The sequence below is a fragment of the Eucalyptus grandis genome, chromosome 5 (genome assembly GCF_016545825.1).
Source record: "Eucalyptus grandis isolate ANBG69807.140 chromosome 5, ASM1654582v1, whole genome shotgun sequence".
NCBI classification, from domain to species: Eukaryota; Viridiplantae; Streptophyta; class Magnoliopsida; order Myrtales; family Myrtaceae; genus Eucalyptus; species Eucalyptus grandis.
The window spans coordinates 14,155,140-14,175,033 of record NC_052616.1 but is presented as its reverse complement, the minus strand read 5'-3'; the positions used below and the strand labels follow the sequence as shown (position 1 = coordinate 14,175,033).

Here is a 19,894-nt window from a genome sequence, read left to right as displayed (position 1 = left end):
TACCGAAATTGTCCATATATTTAATGTAAAATCACATAAAAAGCAACCAAACCTAATCCCAATTTTCCTCTTCTCTCTCTCTCTCCCCTCTCAGCCCAGCACCACGTCTGTTACAGCTAACCACCATCTCCATCACTCACCACCTTCGTCAATAGTCGCAGCCAGCAACTGTGAAGACGACCCTGGGCCACCATCTAGACAGCCCCACTGCACCACTAAGCATCACTGAGCCACCCACATCAATTTGCCAAGTCCCACCCTCTGTGTCACTCACCGCCACCCTGCCACTCACAATTCCACAGGTTGACAGCCTCACACGACCATCTATTGTCATCACTCATCTGGACTTGCAACCTCCACTTGGGATGTCACAAGCTCCACAGAGAGAGAAAAAGGATTCAAGTCTTGCCAATATAGGTGTTGTCATTTTCTTAATCTATCAGACAAGTATTATATAAATTATGGTTGACAATATTTGAAATGGTGAAGGTACATGACTTCTAGATAATTTTCAAGGTGATAAATTCCCATATTTTTACAAAATCTACAACCCAAACCCAAGATGTGCACCATCTAATGATTTAAAGACTCATTCAACGCAATGAAGCTTCCTGATAATTGGTGTTGCCAAATCATTGTTACAAACTTCCATAGAATTCAAGCACAATGCTTCAATTTTTATGAAGTAACATGCGAAGGCAAGAGCATTTAGAGGACCCTCTTTTTTCCTTATTTTTCGTAAGAGAACATATGTAAAAGTCAGGAACAATCCTGCAGTGCTTAGGAAACATGACAAATTGTATTTTCTGTGTACCTCCAGAGCAAAGCTGAGCGTGGTTTCCGTGTTGACATTCGAGAATTGCTATCTAGAGCCATGAGGTTGCCCACCATGCGATTTGATGCATCTGATATACCATCTTCTATGCTGATATTCCTCATTAGCATTCTATCTTCACCATCATCCTCTTCCCTCATTGAAAGAAGCACCATTCTGAGCATGCATAAGAATGGCTGATCACTGTCAAGCAAGTGGTACAGTGCTGCCATTCCTCCCATACCAGTGCCTGATCCTCCGCCAATACCAAGACCACCCCCAAGTCCAGACTCATCCAGTAATAGAGCTTGAAGCATGGCAACTGACTTCTTTACCAATGGAAGTTCAATCCAATTTCCATTTGCATCTTTTTCCAAAGCAGACTTCCAGCGTTCCCAGCCACTACCTCCACCGCCAAGGACAGAGTCTTTTGATGGAAGACCAACACCATACCATAGCCGGCTCCTAAATTTCCAACCCTCCGCTAAATCAACTGCACAGCTGCCGTAAGACACAAAAGCACAGGAAACAGATTCATAAGGCTCAGCTGCAGCTGCAGCAGTCAGACGCTCCATAACTGTAGCAGATATTTGACCATTAGCATCAGCCATAGAAGCAAGCACCTGAAAGAAGATGATGAAAAATTCCACAATAAGATAAAGGAATGTGTCCAGAAAATAACAGGAAAGAGACAGAAAAGTAATTGACAATGGTACTCCCTTTCAGCATACACCGAGGTAATGAACTACTATTCACAGAAGAAACAGGAAAGCTGATACACTCAATATAGGTTCTTCCTACATTTTGAGTAAAGAATTAGGAAGGATTCTTGCAGCACCACTTCTTACATTTTAGTAAAACACAAAATCAGCAGGCAAATGTTTGGAAGAACAGCTTGTTTTCCCAGACTTTCTGACAGTTCACTTGATTTATGGAAAATAATTGGCTTTGCAGCTTTTAACAAATATTATTCAATTTCATATATATATATATAAGAAAGAGAATGGTGCAAAGGAAAAAAAGTACATGAACGGACAACATATATAAGTGAAAATAGACCCTTTGTTCTTGAAAATCTTGACATAATACATACATCAAGAGGGAGTCCAGCAGAATCACTGGACAAAGATCGACGGTCATCCATAGGTGCTGATGATTCTCCAACATTTGTTGATGAATTTGAGCGGTTATTCAATGGAGATACAAGAGAAAGGGGAGAAGGGGAAATATCAGTGGCCCTTGATGCATTAGATAATTTGCTTTGCAATCGTAAATGATCTTCAACAAGCATCAACATCACTATTGCATTCTCTACAAGAGCCACAGAGAGCTGTGCAGCATTCTCTGCTTCCACTTTTGCATCTTTTGGGGATAACCCCTCGGCTGCAACACCAGCAGCTGCGGCAGCAATAACTTGAGTCTGTTGCATAAGCGACACATTAGAAAAGATGTCAAATTTTTAATCCTACTCTTCATTAAAAGTTCTAAAGCATATATAACTATGCTAGAGGAAAAGTGGCACAAAAACATTATCAGTGAATTCCACCGGTGCCATGAAAAACTAAGACAGAATGCTTGAGACAAGATACTGAGGATATGGCAACTCACGTCACGTTAATTGGGGAGGTCTCTCTAGTCAACAGATAATGACTTCAACTTATTAAGAAAATTAGATGCAATGATGAAACAAACTTCTAGGCTTTACCTGAACTTGTAATTCTCTAGCAGCAAAGTCCAGCAATCCACCCAAAAGCCTTCTCTTGAATACAGGTAAGGATTCCTCACGTCTTCAGAGAACCATAAAAGTTACACATTGCATGCAAGGGATCCAATAAGTATGATTTGACAAAAAAGAACACAAAGTGTTCTGTTATTAAATATATTCAGGCCATTTTCCATTTAAGTCAAATCATACAAGCAAATAAGATTCCCCAATATTAGCATGAGGATTGTTCAATAGCTTAAGTTAAACCTATAAGATTTTTCTTTGATCCACAGTGACTAATTTCTGTCAGATATGCAAAATCTCTGTCAAAATGAATAGTTATGTTTTAATTGGTAATGCCAATTTTTGCCTGATCATCACAATGTCTATCACTCAAAGTATCACATTATAAAGAAGAAATGTATTTTAGTGCACTTTCCACTCAGTCATTGATGATTTTCCTACTCTTGTAAGCTATGTCACAAGAGTGAGAAACAATTTGTTTTTTAAAGAAAAATACATATTTCATGCATCTCCAATTGCACATATGAGTCTAAAATCACCAAGAACTAGATAAGCATTTGAGAAGCAGAAAATCACTGATATAGTTAATTAATCAATTCAACTATATTAAGACCACTCCCTACCAATGAAGCCAAACCCAAAGGCGAAAAAGGGAGCTGCATAAGCAGAGCACTGTGACTATGCATAAGGTGTGAAAGTAAAGTTGTCGCTGCTATCAGAAACGACACTAACTTGTCAATTCAAGGAAAATTAACCGTGAATCCTCCATTTTATATCCTTACAAAAAAAAAAAAAAAATTAGCACTAAAGCAACCAGTAAAACACTGATACCTAATTCGTTGATCTCCTGTACTAGAACCACCAACTATAGAGAGCCATTCAGCACAGTGAATTGTAGCTTCAATATCCTGCAAGAAAAAGAATTACTAAGCAACTGCACAACAGAAACTGCTTTAAGTCATAAACATGTAAAATAAACTAATACACCAGTCAACAAAGAGAAATACTCATCTCTTGGTAGCAACACAAACAAATCACCTTGGCATGCTATCTACACTATTATAGTTCCTGGAAGGTTATTTCTAAAGCACAACCAACCAAGCAAACAAGTCATAAAATAGGTCACCTTGTGACGCAAGGATGAAAATATCATTGATGAAGCTTTACAATAAAATGATTGACACTCCCAGAACAATCAAATATACTTCCAAAAAGTTCACTCCTACAATAAAGTCCTGTAAGTGTGAATCTAGGTCAGATGTCCACATCCTAATTCACTGCCCCCATAGTGAGAAAACGAGAAAACTAGGGTAAACCACGTGGGGACCATCAACAATTCATTTGGCAGAGGATTCTATGGTTAGGGAAGAACTTTGTGCTCGGAATGGGTTTGTTATGTAAATAACAAAGACTGCAGAACAATGTTTTCTGCAATCCCTCCAGCAATGCTCTGTCTTACTTGGAGGAAGAGATATGTGAGGGGTTTTGAGAGTTTAGAATCAAATTCTTAGATGTACAGAATAGATGGCAACATGTTTTGAGTTATTGAGTTTCCATAAAACCACTTTCCAATGAGGACAATTGGTTAGACTTTGAGGTTTCTTTCCTTTTTTTTTTTTTTTTTTTTTGGGGGGGGAGGGGGTTAGTTGTGGTACCACCTTGATTCCTTGCTTACTGTTTTTTTCGCTTTGAAAGGGGTAGACGTTGTTTCTGCAGTAAATGAAAATTCGAAAGTAAATGATGCCCTAAATAAGATAATGCTTGACATCTTAATTTACACTTACATTTTGAATGGAATTTAGCATTTTTAGCTATGTGATGCAATTATTCTGATTTGAACTTGCAGGAATAAGGGTATATGATGTTATGGTTATTTTTTCCATTTGTTATGACATGGTCAGGGGAGCTGATTCTATGAGAATTGTGTAATTAAATTTCTCTTGTTCAATTTTTTGTTTGGAGTTTTCTGATACACTCAGTATGGTGAACTTTAAGATAAGACCTCACCATCCTTGTCAACAAAGCAAACTACCTTGATTGCTACATTTTAAATACAGTACACCACATTTATTGAAATTAAACATCTTGGAGGGATTTATGTAAATAGAAGAATTATCAGAATCACAGTTTAACCGAAGAATATGTACACACTACAGCATAAAAGGCCTCGGTAAAGATGACAGAAAAAGAGCTTGGATCAACCGACGTCACCATAGAAGTGCTGAAGAATATAGCAGAGGTAGGCAGATTGAACTTTTAACGAGAGGGACCTTAAAGAAAAGTTCACCAAGTATTTATGAAAATTAAGGTGAGAGACTAACATATCTAAGATTGACTTGAATATATGCCAAAGTAATTGACTATAATGATCAATATTTCTTGCCAACATTTACAATATAATACATGAATAGACATAAAAACCGCGAGTTGTAATTCATACAAGTTCATTTGGCAAATTTGGTAAAGGGTTCCAAAAATGGAAGCAATATTGAAAGTATAAAGAAATGTGAGTCCTTGGCTGAGTCAAAAAAGTAAAGGACCACCTGGAACAATAAAGATCCAGCATTATCTAAGCACAATGTGCCATAGCATGCCAAGAAACAACAGCAAGGATGCAATTATCAAGGGCCACTGGCCCCAACACTGAAATATATGAAATGCCATGCAAGATCAACATGAAGAACCTTATAATAAGCTGTAAAAAATAGGCATCATCAGGTTATATAATAAGACAAACCTTCCAACCATCCTTCTGGCGCATTGAATACTCTAAGATGATTATCAAGAAGTTGTGTATAAGATCCTCTATATCTCCTAAGCTTGGTGAAGTAGAGTGGTTAACGGCACCCATCTGAAAAATGAAGTAATTAGGATAGGCATCATCTGCCAAAGAGAAGGCATCGCTAGAAACAAGAAATAGTGAAGTAAAAGTTGAAAAACTGTCTTTCTGAATTCTGCAAATTCTTAAATTCTGCAAATACCTCCATCTTGCTTCTTCAAATAAAATAGGAATAAAATAGAATTTCTTGTCAGCACGATAGCTATGCTGTTGCAGGCATGATAAGTTAGACTGCTTGTCTAGCAAGCAACTCGACTGAAATAGCCAATAGTACCTCATAATTGGAGATTAGGATTTCAAGGATCCACTCAGGCCATTCCTCCATTGTAGTCAGACTATTTCTATTTTCTGGATGACTGCAAGCCAAAAACAGAAGATCCTGAAATCATATAGAAAAAGAAAATTGCTCAGGCAAGAGAATCAGAAACACTATTTTTTCTAATATCATCGACTCTTCTAGGATAACAATGGGAGAAAAAGATTCTAGAAACACTGTGACAGCACCCACTATGTTGCATCTAGCCAACAAGTAAGGGGTAAATGCAACTTGATTGAACATCTTGAGCTGCTAACTACCAAAAATGGGCTCAGCTTCAAGATGTCAGGGAAGAAATCCTACAATACTAAATGAAGCTATTGAGACATACACTTCTTGTATCCAATAATATATTCAGTGAGCAGAACCACCAAAGTTTGAACAAGCCTTTGCAAAATGTAAATCAAACAGAAAAAGACCCACCACTGTTGAACAGGTCAAGGAATCATAGACTAACATTGGACTTGCATAATCTCTACAAAATCGCATTTATCATTTGCAAAACCGAAGCTTCTAGCTCATATCCAGTAGGTATTATCTTAGTTTATGATAAAAAAAAAAAAAAAAAAAAAAAAAAAAAAAAAAAGGTCTTCTACCTAATTAAGCAACAAAAGTAAGAGATGAATCTTTAATCCCACCTCATTCAGCAGATAGATTACTTTATCTAACCATAATTTGCACCAGCATAGAAAGCATGACACTAGAAAGTGAGCGTTGGCTTCCTAAATATGAAGAATGATGAAATACCACCCACTTGCGCATCCTTTAATTAAAATCCCTCCTCAGAAGAACTAGTCCAACAATTATCATCAGGAAGCACACAAAAGAATTCTGCATGTTCCTCAACAAGCTCTATGAAATTCTGAATATTAAAACTTCATGATAAAGGTTCAAGTAAAAAACTTAAGTGCATGATCAACTCACACAAGCTTCAAATATCAATTTCAAAGGGAAAAGAAGCCAAAATGATTTAGCCATTGAGGTGAAAAAAGTATAAATGAATGTTACCTGCAGGGCCCTGCTCTGCAAGGACCTGGAAGCATAGGGAAGTGACCGTAAGAGGACCAATAGAAGGTGGGAGTGCTCAAAGCGATGACCAGAGTCATAAAAATTCAGCCCATCATCTGATGAAGAAGCATTTATCTGAAATGAAAAAAGATGTTCAATTAAGCAACTCTAAATCATATATCGTACCTGTTGCTTATGTTAAATAACCAGATATACCCAGTTACAATAATCCGACTGTGCCTGTACCAAATATTTTGACTCAATGTGTGGACATGGTGGCAGGAAAAATCTTTTGTGCAGCTGGAAGTTCATTTCACAACCCAAACTTGTATTTCAGGCAGAACTCTATTAGTACCATACCCATAATCAATGCTCATTATACAGAAAGTGCTCTTGCGCTTGTAGACCAATTGCACATCTGCACGAATCTACACTAGCAGCAAGACTTTTACTTGGACACAGCAATGTTTTCAGTGCAACTTTTATCTGCTTTATATCTCTGATTGGGGACATTTGGAAATGAGAGAGAGCATGGACAGCGGTACTTGATATGTCAGTATAGATACTACAGATGTCATTATCTCCGACCTAGAATACAGCACATGGTTTTGGTGGGTATTCCATCATTATCGCAAGGATCACAATTTCTTAAGTACTGAACATGGGGTGACACCATGAAAGTAAAGCAAAGGGACCACAAGGAAAGGCATATGAAGACTTGAGAAGAGAAAGGTAAGAATCCACTCAAAGCAAAAGGGAAAACAGACATGTCTATTAAAATTTTCAATTGCACACTACTCCAGTTGCACCATGAGATGCAAAAAGGACAACCCTTCAATGATGATTGTTCATGTTAATCAGGATCAAAGGCCTTTTCTTTCCCGGTTGTCAAGCCAAGGGCATATTGCCTACTTTACAAGGATTTCCAGATATTTTTGTTGGCTAGATTACTTATGTCCGGGTTCTTTCAGGCAAGTTTTGGAGTACTCATTATTGATGGACCATTTTCATTAATAAGAAGAACAAGATAGAAGAGGTTGTCTATGCAATACCGAGGCTGCCAGCAAAGCCATGTACACATTGTTCGTCAGTAGCCTGTTGGGTGCTGCCTGAATTGCTTTTTGTAGCGCAAAAAGCAAAAGAGAAACTCTATCGTCAAACATTGTACTGCCTACTTCATGTAATCCACTACCCACAAGATTAGTCGTCATATCCGAGGGGGCAGGAGAACCAAAATTCAGGAGGCCCAGAGATACCAAAGCACCTAATAACCCAATAATTGCAACAACTATTCCATCAATCTTATCAACATTGTAGACATTATTCCTCGCATTAGCAGCGCTAATTGATAAGGTTATACCCCCCAAATTCTTCAAGAAAGGATTTTCAGACACGGATATCATCCTTTCAATCTTCAAGCCTGAAGAAACGGGAGTGCCACTACTACCATTGGGGGAATTATCATGATGCATCTCATTTGAAATTGATTCATTCACTTCCAGAGCACCTACTTCATTGTCTTGGCTAACTTCAGAAAACCCAGTACTGCTCTCCAGTTGCAATCCCTGAGGTGACAGACTTTTGTTATTTTCAGTCGACAATTCTGGAATACTCTCATCACCAGCCTTTGTTTCCCGTTGCAACAAAACAAGAAGGGTTTCTATGCCACCACATGCTATGAATGCCTCAGCAAACATGTGAGCTCTAGATGTATTAGGCTGTATCACCAATCTGTAGACCAGATGCAACACCCTGGCAACCTGAACAGGTATTACAACAAATCATTGTACAGACAAAACATTTATTTCTGGGACATTAAAATTGAGAAGGATTCCCTTTGTAGTGAATGATAAAGTCGACTATGCACCACATAATCCAGTGGATGAGTAACGTCCAAACTAACACTGCCACCATCAAGCAAGACTTACCACAAAAACTTCAAAATACAGTAGCAGGAGTAACATACTACTTCACATGACAAACACCAGAAAGATTGGAGATAATCAGATTTAGAACCCAAGTACAGATGAATATCAAGTCACCATTTTTCCTGTTCTAAAACTAGAGTACTCATTACGGGCATTTATCTCCATGTTACAGTGTACCAGCAATACAAAGAATGGCATGTCCAGAAACTTTATCTGACTATTTATCTAAGCAAACAAAAAGAAAGTACCTAACAGTTCAAGAAGGTAGCATAGAAAATAAGAACTTGACCACAATGCTAACTTGAATTTAGGACGAATTTAGGACTATCGACAGGCAGAAACTGTTGCTGGTTAACAGTTTTTACCCAGTTGACTCAAAACTTAATTTGGTATATTCAATAAATGAACTCAGAATCAGTACTCAACAAAGAGACTACATGTTCACTCAATTATTTGCTCTTTTTTTGTACAAACTCAATCTTCCGGGACAACACTTTACCTGATTGGGCTGGGGACAATCAACCAAGAAACCAAGCAGGCACCGAATGTCATCTGCAGCTATTGATGGAGGTGCTGAACCAATTAAAAGCTCAATGATTACCAAGAGTTCATCTACTAAAGCATTGACTTCACCTACTGGCCGGGCTGTATCGTTTATAGAAAAGTTATCAACAGAGTCCTTTTCACGGATTATCCAATAGCATTTTCTGCAGCCATCAAGAAGCACTTGAATGGCATTGGCATCTCGCATCACTGATGACTCTGTAAAAACCATGTCTGCTAGTGAAGAAAGAAGCTTCTTCTGCAAACCGTAGTTGCACAAGCTCCAAATTTTTAGATCCAACAGCAGCCTACCAAAAAGCTGCACTTTGAGAGCATGGTTTATCTTCTGAGACTGACATAAGGAGACAATTGCTGCAACAAGTTCCTCGTCTGCTACACCATCACTCTGGCCAACATTGATTGCTGACAAGGTTTGCAAAAGGTGGTCCAGAAGTCTGGAGAGAACTTCAGGTCCCCTGACACGACACAACTCTTCGTTGTTCCCAGGGTGGTGAATAGCTCCAGCTATTATACGGAATATTGGAGCGGCAAGATTAGTTGTGGCCAAAGAAAGTGAAGGATCCCCTAGTTGCGGTTCAAGGCTATCTTTATCAACATTGGCAACCACAAAAGGAAGTAAAGACATGGGACCACCATAAGCCAAGGCCCACAATGCCTCCACTGGCCGCATCCTAGTCGCAACATGAACTTGCCCAAGAACCTCCGCTGGTCGTCTGAGTGTACCTGAACAATCACAAAGAAATTTCATAAATCATGCTCCATCAAGATGCATGACAGGATGTAACACAAAGCATTCCATAATCGATGAATAGTTGCAACAAACTAAGCAAGCTTAAGAAATTATTATTGGTGAGTTTTGATAGATCCCAAAAGGTACCTACATTAAACACACAACCTAGTGATAAACATGAGATCCAGACGGACATGCCTTAGCAGACTTTGTTATTCAAATTGAATATGCGACAAATTCCCTCTCCTCCTACCTTTTCTATGTCCCTTGCCTCTTAAGAACCATACATGAAATTTTCTCCATCCACTCCAAAATATCATCACCCTTCATCCGACTTTCAAACTAACACAAGTTTGCTAATTCATCTGCTTCATAAGAGGCATAGCCTGTATATTGCTTATATCTTCATAAGAAACACTTCATGAACTTCTAGCTGTTCTCATTACATGTATACCAGCTTGCAAGGGCATAACCATGGAGAGAAACCAAAAGAGACCAGGCTCGCTTGATTAGTGGCAATGCTAAGACCAAACACAATACTGAATTCCTAGGAGCATATTCAAAACAAGGTAATGGTGAGAGGCCGTATTTTCTAATAGAAGCAATTCTTCCATTTGTATTAACGTATTGAGACAGGTATCTCCAACAAGTACAAGGAAACCATCAGATTATTATACTAGCACAGGTACAACAACCTATACCTCCGTCATTAGGATTTCACATATTCAGATGGCAAGGCACGAACACTCTTATAAAGTATCACTGCAATACCATTGAAGCACAATACCAAGTAGAGTACCTACTCTTGATAGTTAACAAAGAAATGCATGACATACCAGCAGCGCCACTGGGAGAAGCATCTGGACAAAATCGGCCAGTGAGTAGACTGGGATGATAGAAAAGGTGGATGCATCCTCCAATTTCAGCATCAAGAACTGCACTTGCTTCAGCCATATTTCGCGCATGGTCATTTGTCGCCAGCCAAGGCAACCCAGCTCCTGAGCCAAATGCAGGCAGCACATCCCCCCCTCTGGAAGCTAAGCGTGCCATCCTCTCAGGGCCAATTGGTTCCTTGAAAATATAAACAGACCCCATCTCAGCGAACAAAGGGCATTGGCGGCGACGTCTTTGTAAACCAGCCATAGTAGGAGGAGGATTTGTTCCAATACAGCAAAAAGAAAGGGGCTTAGAAATTCGAGGGAATTCAAAAGGGCGACTTTCATACAAAGATCCATCAATATACAACCTGAGCTCACTGTCTGCTTTCCCAAGAATCCCCTGCTTGCTTGTATGTTCGAGACCAATAAAATACCAGCATTGCGGCTTAAATGCATGAGTAAAATGCAAAGAGGCCTTCTTGCCCTTACCACTACCACATTCAACAACTAGAAACTGGGCATGAAAGTATGCCTCCACCCCCTGATTATCAGCCGACAAAAAACTGAACAACCTTGGCATGTGTGCAGTGCCTTCACCAGCCAGTGCACTGGCAGCAGCAGCTGCAGACATGGCTGATGATTTGCCAGACTTAGCTGCAGCTGCAGCAGCAATTGCTGCTGCAGCAGTTGCAGCATTTAATGTATCTGCAAAAGATTCAATATATATCCACGTCGCAAAACCATAACCATTCATAAATGGCCAACGGCTCTCTCCAGGACCAAGCAGGCCAGAGCTTTCGCCATCAAACTCAAATGTACATGCAGGCCCCCTTGACTCCTTCCCATTCATAGCCTTCTCCAATCCAAGCATTAACCTTTTTGACCATTCAGTTTTCAGAGTTCTATTGATGACTTGAAACCATCTATGCAAATCAACAACACTAAGTGAATGCCCAGCCAAGTATTGAATGCAGTAGCATAAAGGAGTTCCATCCCATGTCATTGCCTCAGTTAAATTATCTTCCTGGAGAAAAATCCTCTCAGCAGATATCAATAGAACACCCAACAAACCAGCCATGGAGCACATTGCTCTATTTCTAGTACACGCCCGTAATATAGCAAGTAGTCCTCTGACCATCCTTGTCCTGGGAGACATAAACTTATCACTATCACCCACCCAAGGAAGCCAAGGAATAAGATCACCTGCCACAATGGCCGCCCGCGAGTTTAACATCACACTTGGGGGATTGTTGTCTTCATCCTCTTCAAAACTCTCTACACCACCCATTGTGGCAATAAGAGAATCAACTACCAAGAAGGCGATACTATCCATTTCATCTCCAGATCCAAAATTCTCATCACCACTAACAATATTCTTCAGCTTTTCTAAGCTCTCAGGCTTTCCCATGATTGCAGAATCCACCAAATGCAACAACTCTGGAGATACATTTGGCATAACGGCTCTTAATTTATTCTTTTGTGGGGAATCAACAGTAGAGTATCCAACATCCTCATGAAAAGCTGAATCAAGACTGGTTGCAGAGGATGACTGCTTTATGGCATCAACCAACTGCCTCTCAGGCTCAGGACTTGATGTGGAGTGGTGATGGTGCATTTCAGCAGCAGGTGAAGAGTCAACCTCTGCTGAGTATGACACAGATGTGTGTCTCGCATTGTCTGAAGTTGATGACCTGTTTGAATCCACTAAAGTGTCATGGTCTTGGCCAAAAGATTTCTCTTGATCTTTCAAAGAAACCTGCTCAAAATGGTCTTCATCAGTGATTGCAGCTATAGAATCAATTCCTTCCTCAATGACATTGTTACTTTCTACTTCTGATGCACCATCTTTCTTTATATCATCAGCTTGATGAGATGGTCCTGCGATTTCCTCTATCTGTCCAATATCACCCAAATCTTTGGCAGGCAGTTCATTTAGCTCTTTAGTTTCTTCTTCTTCTTCCATTGTGTTGTCCATAGACTGAGTCAACTTTCACTCCATCTGCCTATCACTCCACTTAGAATAAGGCACAAATAAAAAAAATGAGCTAAGGGTAGAGGAACTAACAGAAATGAATAAGAATGCTGTGCCTCTATGACAGTGCAACAGGGTTGCATACTCTCTTTTTCCATGCACTTAGAAATGGAACCTTTATAATACGAATGACATCAAATGGGCACAACAATATAGTTTAATAGATATTTGCTATATAATTTCCCATTGCCAACACAATCCAAACATGCATAGACAAAATATTTTCTCTGGATAAGGACACTAAAAGTGCCATAACTTTTTTACAGCGCTTGCTTTGGTGCCATAATTTTGGAAGCAATCATTTAAGTGTCAATAACTATTAAAATCAAATCACTTAAGTAACATCTGCGATTTCCTTGTCGGAAAATCCTATTTGACATTAATTTCCAGCCCACATAGAATTTTCAAAAAGGATTTTCTGGCAAAAAAATTGCCGATGTAACTTAAGTGATCAATTCTTAAAAGATGCAGCACTTAAATAATTGCTTAAAAAGGTGAGCATCTTACAAAAGTTATGGCACCAAAGTGACCTGTATGATTTCCATCCTCATTATGCTCCACATAAACATATACAAAGAAATTCTTTCTCTCAAACTCCACCACCAAAAAAAAAAAAATTAAAAAATTAAAAAAAAAAATGTTTGTCTAGATCAGTCCACATTCCACATAAACAAAAGCAGAATAAAGATTTTCTAGTTTTCAAAGATTTCTCAGTTTTCAGAACTCCCTAGGTGTTTAAGTTCTTCAAACCACAAAGAATCTCCAAGAAATATTGCCATAGATGACATAAGCAAATAGCTTAGCATACCCAAGCCAATTCATCAAATTGTATAGAAATAGAAATCACTGTTCATAATCTAAAGGCCTAAACAAACACTTGGATTGATATTTGCATGCTCTAACACTCACCCTTATGCGTAGACTTGGATTTCCTGAAGACTAAAGCATGGAACAGGATAATACTACTCCAATCAGGTATATATTAAACCAATGCTGACTGATTTAAAAGTCTAAGTAGCTAAAGGCAAAGGAGTAGTTAATAGTTACATGCTCTAACAAATAGGATAAAGGAGAATCAAAGCACTTGAGTCCTTAAACCTAAATAGCATAAAATCTTGAAAACAAAATCAATGGAATATTAGTCCCCCTCTTAGCAAAAATGTATTCTTACGATAGCTAGAACAGCAGCTGCAGCTACATCAATTAAGTCTTATCCCACTATGCTGGGTCGGCTATAAAATCCTTAAGACATTATGATCCATTCTATATCAGCTCTTACCTAAGGCATAGGGTGAAAGTGGAACAACCAAATAATGGAATAGAAAGAGTAATGGTGACTTCAATTTCTAGTTTAGGTTGTGACATAGAAAGGACGTGCACGAGAGAAATAAAGGAAACAGTACACTTTGGAAATATAATTTTCAAAACTTTCATTTAGGGAATGAAATGTGCACTCTCTACTGAAGGAATCTTATCTAATAAAACATACTAAACATGATGAAAAGCTACGGGGAAAGGAACAGTTCCTCCTTCATCCTCATTCCAACATACCAAAGAGGACCTAAGCAGTCATTTCTTTCCTCATCGTCTTTCAGGAGCCAAAATTGGCAGAACCACTAAAGAGGAGACCTGAAAATCCCTTTGCTATGGGCGTTTCTCCCACAACTATAGTAAAACCAAGAAAACAAAGGCTTCATAAACCCTCTCCCAGTTAGCAATTTCCAAAAGTAAAGCACTATGTGTCTCCTAGATTAACTCAACTAGCGTACTTAAGACACAGCCGATCACATCTCCTTTGCACTCTCGAATCGGAGTTCCCACCGCCATAATAAAAACCACCTCCCGAAACAAAATTCCAAACTTCAAAGCTCACTCTCCTCGCCACCACTAATCAAACAGGAAAAACTTAGCCAAACAAGACCGCCGGAACACAATAGTCTCCGACGCCGTTACAACGCAAGAAAACAGAGAAGCGGCCAACTCCGGAAATTAAAAAATTAAAAAAAAAAAAAAAAAAAAAAAAAAAAAAAAAAAGAGATTTTGGCAGATCCAATCACACGCGGGCCTTCATTTCTCACTGGAGGAGGCAAGCAAGCGCATGCCCCGCAGCCGGCCGACAAAAAAGTCCACGATACCGAAACCGCACGCGAAACCGAAGTCAACCGATTGCACAACACGCAAGCCGCCTGACACTTCAAGCATTCGGAGCATCCAGAGACTCGACGACGAGCAATGACGAGCAAAACCGATTCGAGCTCCGCAGATCCCGCGGGATCGAGCGGCGCCCGGTCAAAGGAGATCACGCAAACGCACGCGATCGATGCACTCGGACGAAGGCAGAAAGGCGAAAATGCCGAGCGATTACCGGGTGGAGGAGGAGGAGAGGCTGGCGCGCGGCGCCGATCCGATTCGAGGTCGCCGGTCGACGGGATGCGCGATCGGCGAATCGGATTGAGGATGGGGGGGGACGGAAATGCTGCTGCGGCGAGGAGAGATGGAGATCGGAGAGTCGGAGCGAATCGCGAGAGCAACGCGGCGGAAGCGCGAGGGGAGGGGAAGGGAGGGGAGGGGATTTGGAAATTTTTAGCAGGGGGAGCCAGCCGAGGAAACGAATTCCGAAAGACCAGTCAAAAACCACAGGGGGAAGTGCGATGATCCGAGGTCGAGGGGGTTATGGCGATTAGCGCCCGTTGCCATGGGGGTTTTGGTAAAACCGGACCTTTGCTTTTTTTAAACTTTTTTACTTTTCTTTTTCTCTTTCAACCTGTCTTTTTATTTTTCAGGGATGATTGCACATATAGTCTCATGACTTTAACCCATATTTAATCTAATCTATAAACTTTAACTTGACATGTAATATCATTCTTGAATTTTTAATTTGTTTGATGTGAACATCGGGGTACAACATTAGACAATTGCATATAGTCTAAGGCCTACTATACGTTGACTATATCAAACAAATTCAAAGACAACATTCCAAGTAGGATATAATTCAATGAGCATATTGAATAAATTTAAAGTCGTGAGACCATTTATATCATTTACCTTTATTTTAACTTTTTAATCATTGAGGCTTTATATCTTATTCTTTTGGGAAAATTAATAATTAATTATCTTTGCTTGGCTTATAAGTGAAGAGAGTGTGAATGAGGAGTTAGCTATGAAGGCACTAGCTTGTTTGTATCTTTCTTCTTCTTTTTCACCATTTCGATCTAGCTTGAGTGATATTCACTTCTTTTCACCTTTTCTAACCCTCTTGATAAGATCATTTTCGAAATCTGAAAATTTAAAGCCATTTTTATGGAATTACATACTATATAAGCCCTTTCAAAAAAAAAAAAACAAATGCACTTTATTAGCATCACCTACTGTGTATAATTTACTTTTTCTTGATAAAGGTTGATATTTTGATTCTCTTTAGTTGGAAATTTCAACCAACCCGCGCATTTGTATGGGAGAAAGGGACTTGCTTATTACCGATCATAAAATAGCAAGAAGACTTTTTCCTGCGCTCTCTTTGATTCACACCATAGCGGCATCGTTGTCGTGCCAAAGTTTTCTAAAATATTTGGCCTCGTCTTTTTATTGTTTTCTTTAGGTAATATGGTATACTATGACGTTCACTTTGATAAGCTATCATAAATGGTGATGGGACGTGGCATTTTTTACTTTTAACTAGTTACATGGTCCGTGCACTGTGAGGACATGATATCACATATAATTTAATCTATATTGAGCATATATATGTCATTTAAGGTTGTTATCAATTTTTAGTAAATAAAATACATTCATTTTGTGAAGCTGGACATAGGAAGGTGGTATCAGAGTTTAAATAATATTTAATGGAATAGAATCGCAATGGAATGTTAGGAAAAAAAAAAGGTATAAAGAAAACTATTAACATGCTCGTAAACTTAGTTTTATATTTCCATTAACTTCGGGGGAATTTTTGTGAATAGAGGCGTTAAAGAAACAGAGCCCGGATTCAATTGTGAGCTCTTTTTTATGGGCCTGATCCATTAGGGCCTAATGGGTCTCATGGGCTTTATGGATGCAGAATTTGGACTTCATGGGCCTTTCTTCATGGGCTCTGGACGAACTTCTTTACCAATAAATCTAACTGGGCCTAATTGAGTGATTGGATAGGACTCTTGAGTCCAGGCCGTTACTAGGATAAGGGCCAAGAATAAATCATTGCCCCGTCTCGTCACCAAAATCGCAGCTTCATTCTACCTCTATTATATTTTAGAAAAAAAATTAAAAGTTGGTCAGAAAAAAAGAAAGCTTCGATTAGATTGGTAGATTTAAGAATTAAAATTAGTTTAACACCGCATAAAATTTACTTGACAAATCAGATTTGTGGCATCAAACTCTTAGAAGATTGATTGCACGGCCGCACGGTGATCACATCGACTTACCATTACTAGCATGACATTCGTTCTCTAACATAAAAAGGAAAGGAAAAGAATAAAAAAGAAAAAGAACTCACGAACCTGCTCCAAATTCCTCCCTCTTTTTTCAAATCTTCAAGCTCCACTCCCTCCTTAAGCTTCCACTAAAATGAGCATACCAAAGAACCGAAATTGAATGGCGGGATCTAGGGGTGTCCAAAAACCCGACTCGAACACGACCCAAACACATGAAACAAGTTAAATACATGTTTCGGGTCTTAAAATTGTTTGGGTAATTATCATGAAATAAGAAAACAAATATTTTTGGGTCAGGTTAGGATCAAAACATTGTTCGACCTCGAACACATTATTAGCCTCTCACCCAAAGTCCCAAACCTAAACACTCTTCACTCTTCAATCTTCACCCAAACCCAGACACAAAAGAAAACTCTTCACTTCTCCGATCATCGAATCCGCCGCCACCACCGCCCTCTTTTTTGCTCCTCGCATTCTAGGGTTCCTCTTGATCTAATCTCGCTGGTGAAGGACCGAAGCTGGAGCTGTCGTCGTTCTTGTGTCATCTTCGGTTGGGTTTGCGTTCGTTGCTAGCGTCGATGACTTTGGTTTGACTTCCATGACTCCGGCTGTTTTCACTCTCTCGGATTTGAGGATTCTTTGCTTCACGCGGTCTTTTCGTTTCGGGTTTTTGAGGGGGCCCGATGTCTCTATCGCTTTTTTTTTTTTTTTTATTGTTCTTTTCTTCCTTAGCTCGCTGTTGATTACCTGCTCTTTTGTTCGACCCTGTTGTGATTATTAAACATGTTAGCTGAAATGAGAGGCACGGTGAGTTCTTTGGCTGCTTGTCTTGTTGGCGAATTTCGTTCGATAAGAATGAATTTGCTATGATGTACGCTTGTTTGACTAAGTTGACTTGGTCTCTGGGAGGGGGGGAATTCTCATGAGTTCGTCAACTTCTCTTCTTATTGGGTGGATCGTAACCCCGCACTTCACTTAATTCAAACTTTTCTCGTTTCCTTTTGCTCTTTTTTTGTTTGTGAGTCCTTGGAGTTGCATCAATGTGTATGGCCACCTCATCTTCTCGGGAATTTTTGCGATATTGTGTCTATTTTTCTTTTATAGTCCTGTTTCATAGCTAGGTAGATAGTGAAAAATAGAATGTCAAATGGATGCTGAGTATGTTGTTGTTGAATTGACTGGAAGTTTCATTTTTCAGTTTGACGTTTTTGAGATTATGGTTTATTTTGAGTTTATCATTCTAAAAGTCTCCTATTGACTTTCTGCATATCATTCGCTTGATTGGCACTCATATAGGCATATGGAGGCATGGAGGTGAGAGAAGCATATTTCCACTCTATGAAGGAACGTTATCTAAGGTTTTGTGTTTGTGGTGCGTTGAAATATACTCACTTGAATATTATTTGCCTTCTTAGAGCAACAGGTTCATGAACACCAAGTATATTTTCAATATCCATAGGAAATAATCTTATTAACAAAAACGTTTTCACGTGATTGCATAGAAATAAGCATTCCAATGTTATGAACTTGTCATTTAAGTTAGTATTTAATGTTCATATTAGAAATGAATTTGGAATGTCTTTCTTGTGGACCATGTGGATCGGCATCTTCCGACTTTATGTAGATGAGAACAGATTGAGCTTTCCTTCTGATCAATAACACTAAGAAATTTTCTGGACTATCCCTCACCAGGAAAGTGGCAAAATAGTGATACCTATTAAGCATCAAATAATTAAGAGCAGATTTTTTGATCTTATAAGAAGACATGGTGCAATTAATGATGCTTTATTATTCGTAATCATTCTGTCATTTGTCTCTAGGATGCATATCTTTTGAAATATAGACTCCAATAAGTTGGTTTCTTTATATTTTATCTTAGTGTAGATGTTGGTGTAATGACAAATTTGTTTATTTTAAGAATGACATCCGATCTGCAGTTACCTTGATCTTGATGCAATTGTTAGATGTGAGAATGGTACTATTCGTGTGTTTTACATGTACAGTCAAAAATGTTCTCGAATCATTAGGTATGTTATTCTGTTTTGCTTGTTGAAATGTAACTTTTGTAATTAAAATTTTTTAGTGAACCTAAGTCTGATTTAAATTCTTTTATAATGCACTAGGGAGTTGATGATACTGTAATGACTTGCTAATGATAATTCTGATTGACTATAGGATGCATTCTGCCCTAGTGACCTACTTATCTTTGAGTGGTGAGCAATTGATTTTTAGTGGTTCCTCACTTGGCAACATCACAATATCATATTATGATATATTTGTATATAACTTTATAGACGACATTGAAGCACTTGGTGGAGTTATCTTCGAGGGTTGCAGTGTGTCCAAGTTCTCTGTATATGATGATACGGTAATGAGTATTTGTGTATTTAACTTGGAGTTTAATTAAGCCTTACTTTCAAGCTTCAGCATATCCCCACTAGATATTTCAAAACAAAATCATATAATGTTAATTCTATTGGACTTGCATTTTCATGTCTTCAAGTTGATGTTTGACCTTCAAATTCATGAATTTTGTGTTCTTTGCACATTATTGTTTCAGGTTTTTGTTTTTCTTTCAAGTTGATTTTGTTGCTCGGTGTTCGAAGATTTTCTGAGCTATTATTATCGA

The 19,894-nt window shown here is 38.8% G+C and overlaps 1 protein-coding gene across 2 annotated transcripts in view; it reads right to left on the bottom strand.

Annotated features, from left to right (window-relative positions):
- The window catches only part of LOC104444308 (BEACH domain-containing protein C2), a 31,090-nt gene extending 15,640 nt beyond the window's left edge, over positions 1–15,450 (bottom strand). Inside the window, exons 1-11 of one of the 2 annotated variants that reach the window (XM_010057965.3) lie at positions 15,204–15,450; positions 10,765–12,820; positions 9,134–9,921; positions 7,759–8,466; positions 6,707–6,841; positions 5,657–5,761; positions 5,281–5,394; positions 3,375–3,451; positions 2,520–2,601; positions 1,908–2,234; positions 815–1,437 (exon numbers count right to left, since the gene is read on the bottom strand). In XM_010057965.3, the coding sequence (XP_010056267.2) occupies positions 815–1,437; positions 1,908–2,234; positions 2,520–2,601; positions 3,375–3,451; positions 5,281–5,394; positions 5,657–5,761; positions 6,707–6,841; positions 7,759–8,466; positions 9,134–9,921; positions 10,765–12,781 (4,976 nt within the window). In that variant the 5' untranslated portion in view covers positions 12,782–12,820; positions 15,204–15,450. The remainder of the gene's footprint in view (positions 1–814; positions 1,438–1,907; positions 2,235–2,519; positions 2,602–3,374; positions 3,452–5,280; positions 5,395–5,656; positions 5,762–6,706; positions 6,842–7,758; positions 8,467–9,133; positions 9,922–10,764; positions 12,821–15,203) is intronic. The other variant, XM_018874041.2, reaches the window with a different exon arrangement.
- Between the last annotated feature and the right edge of the window lie 4,444 nt (positions 15,451–19,894).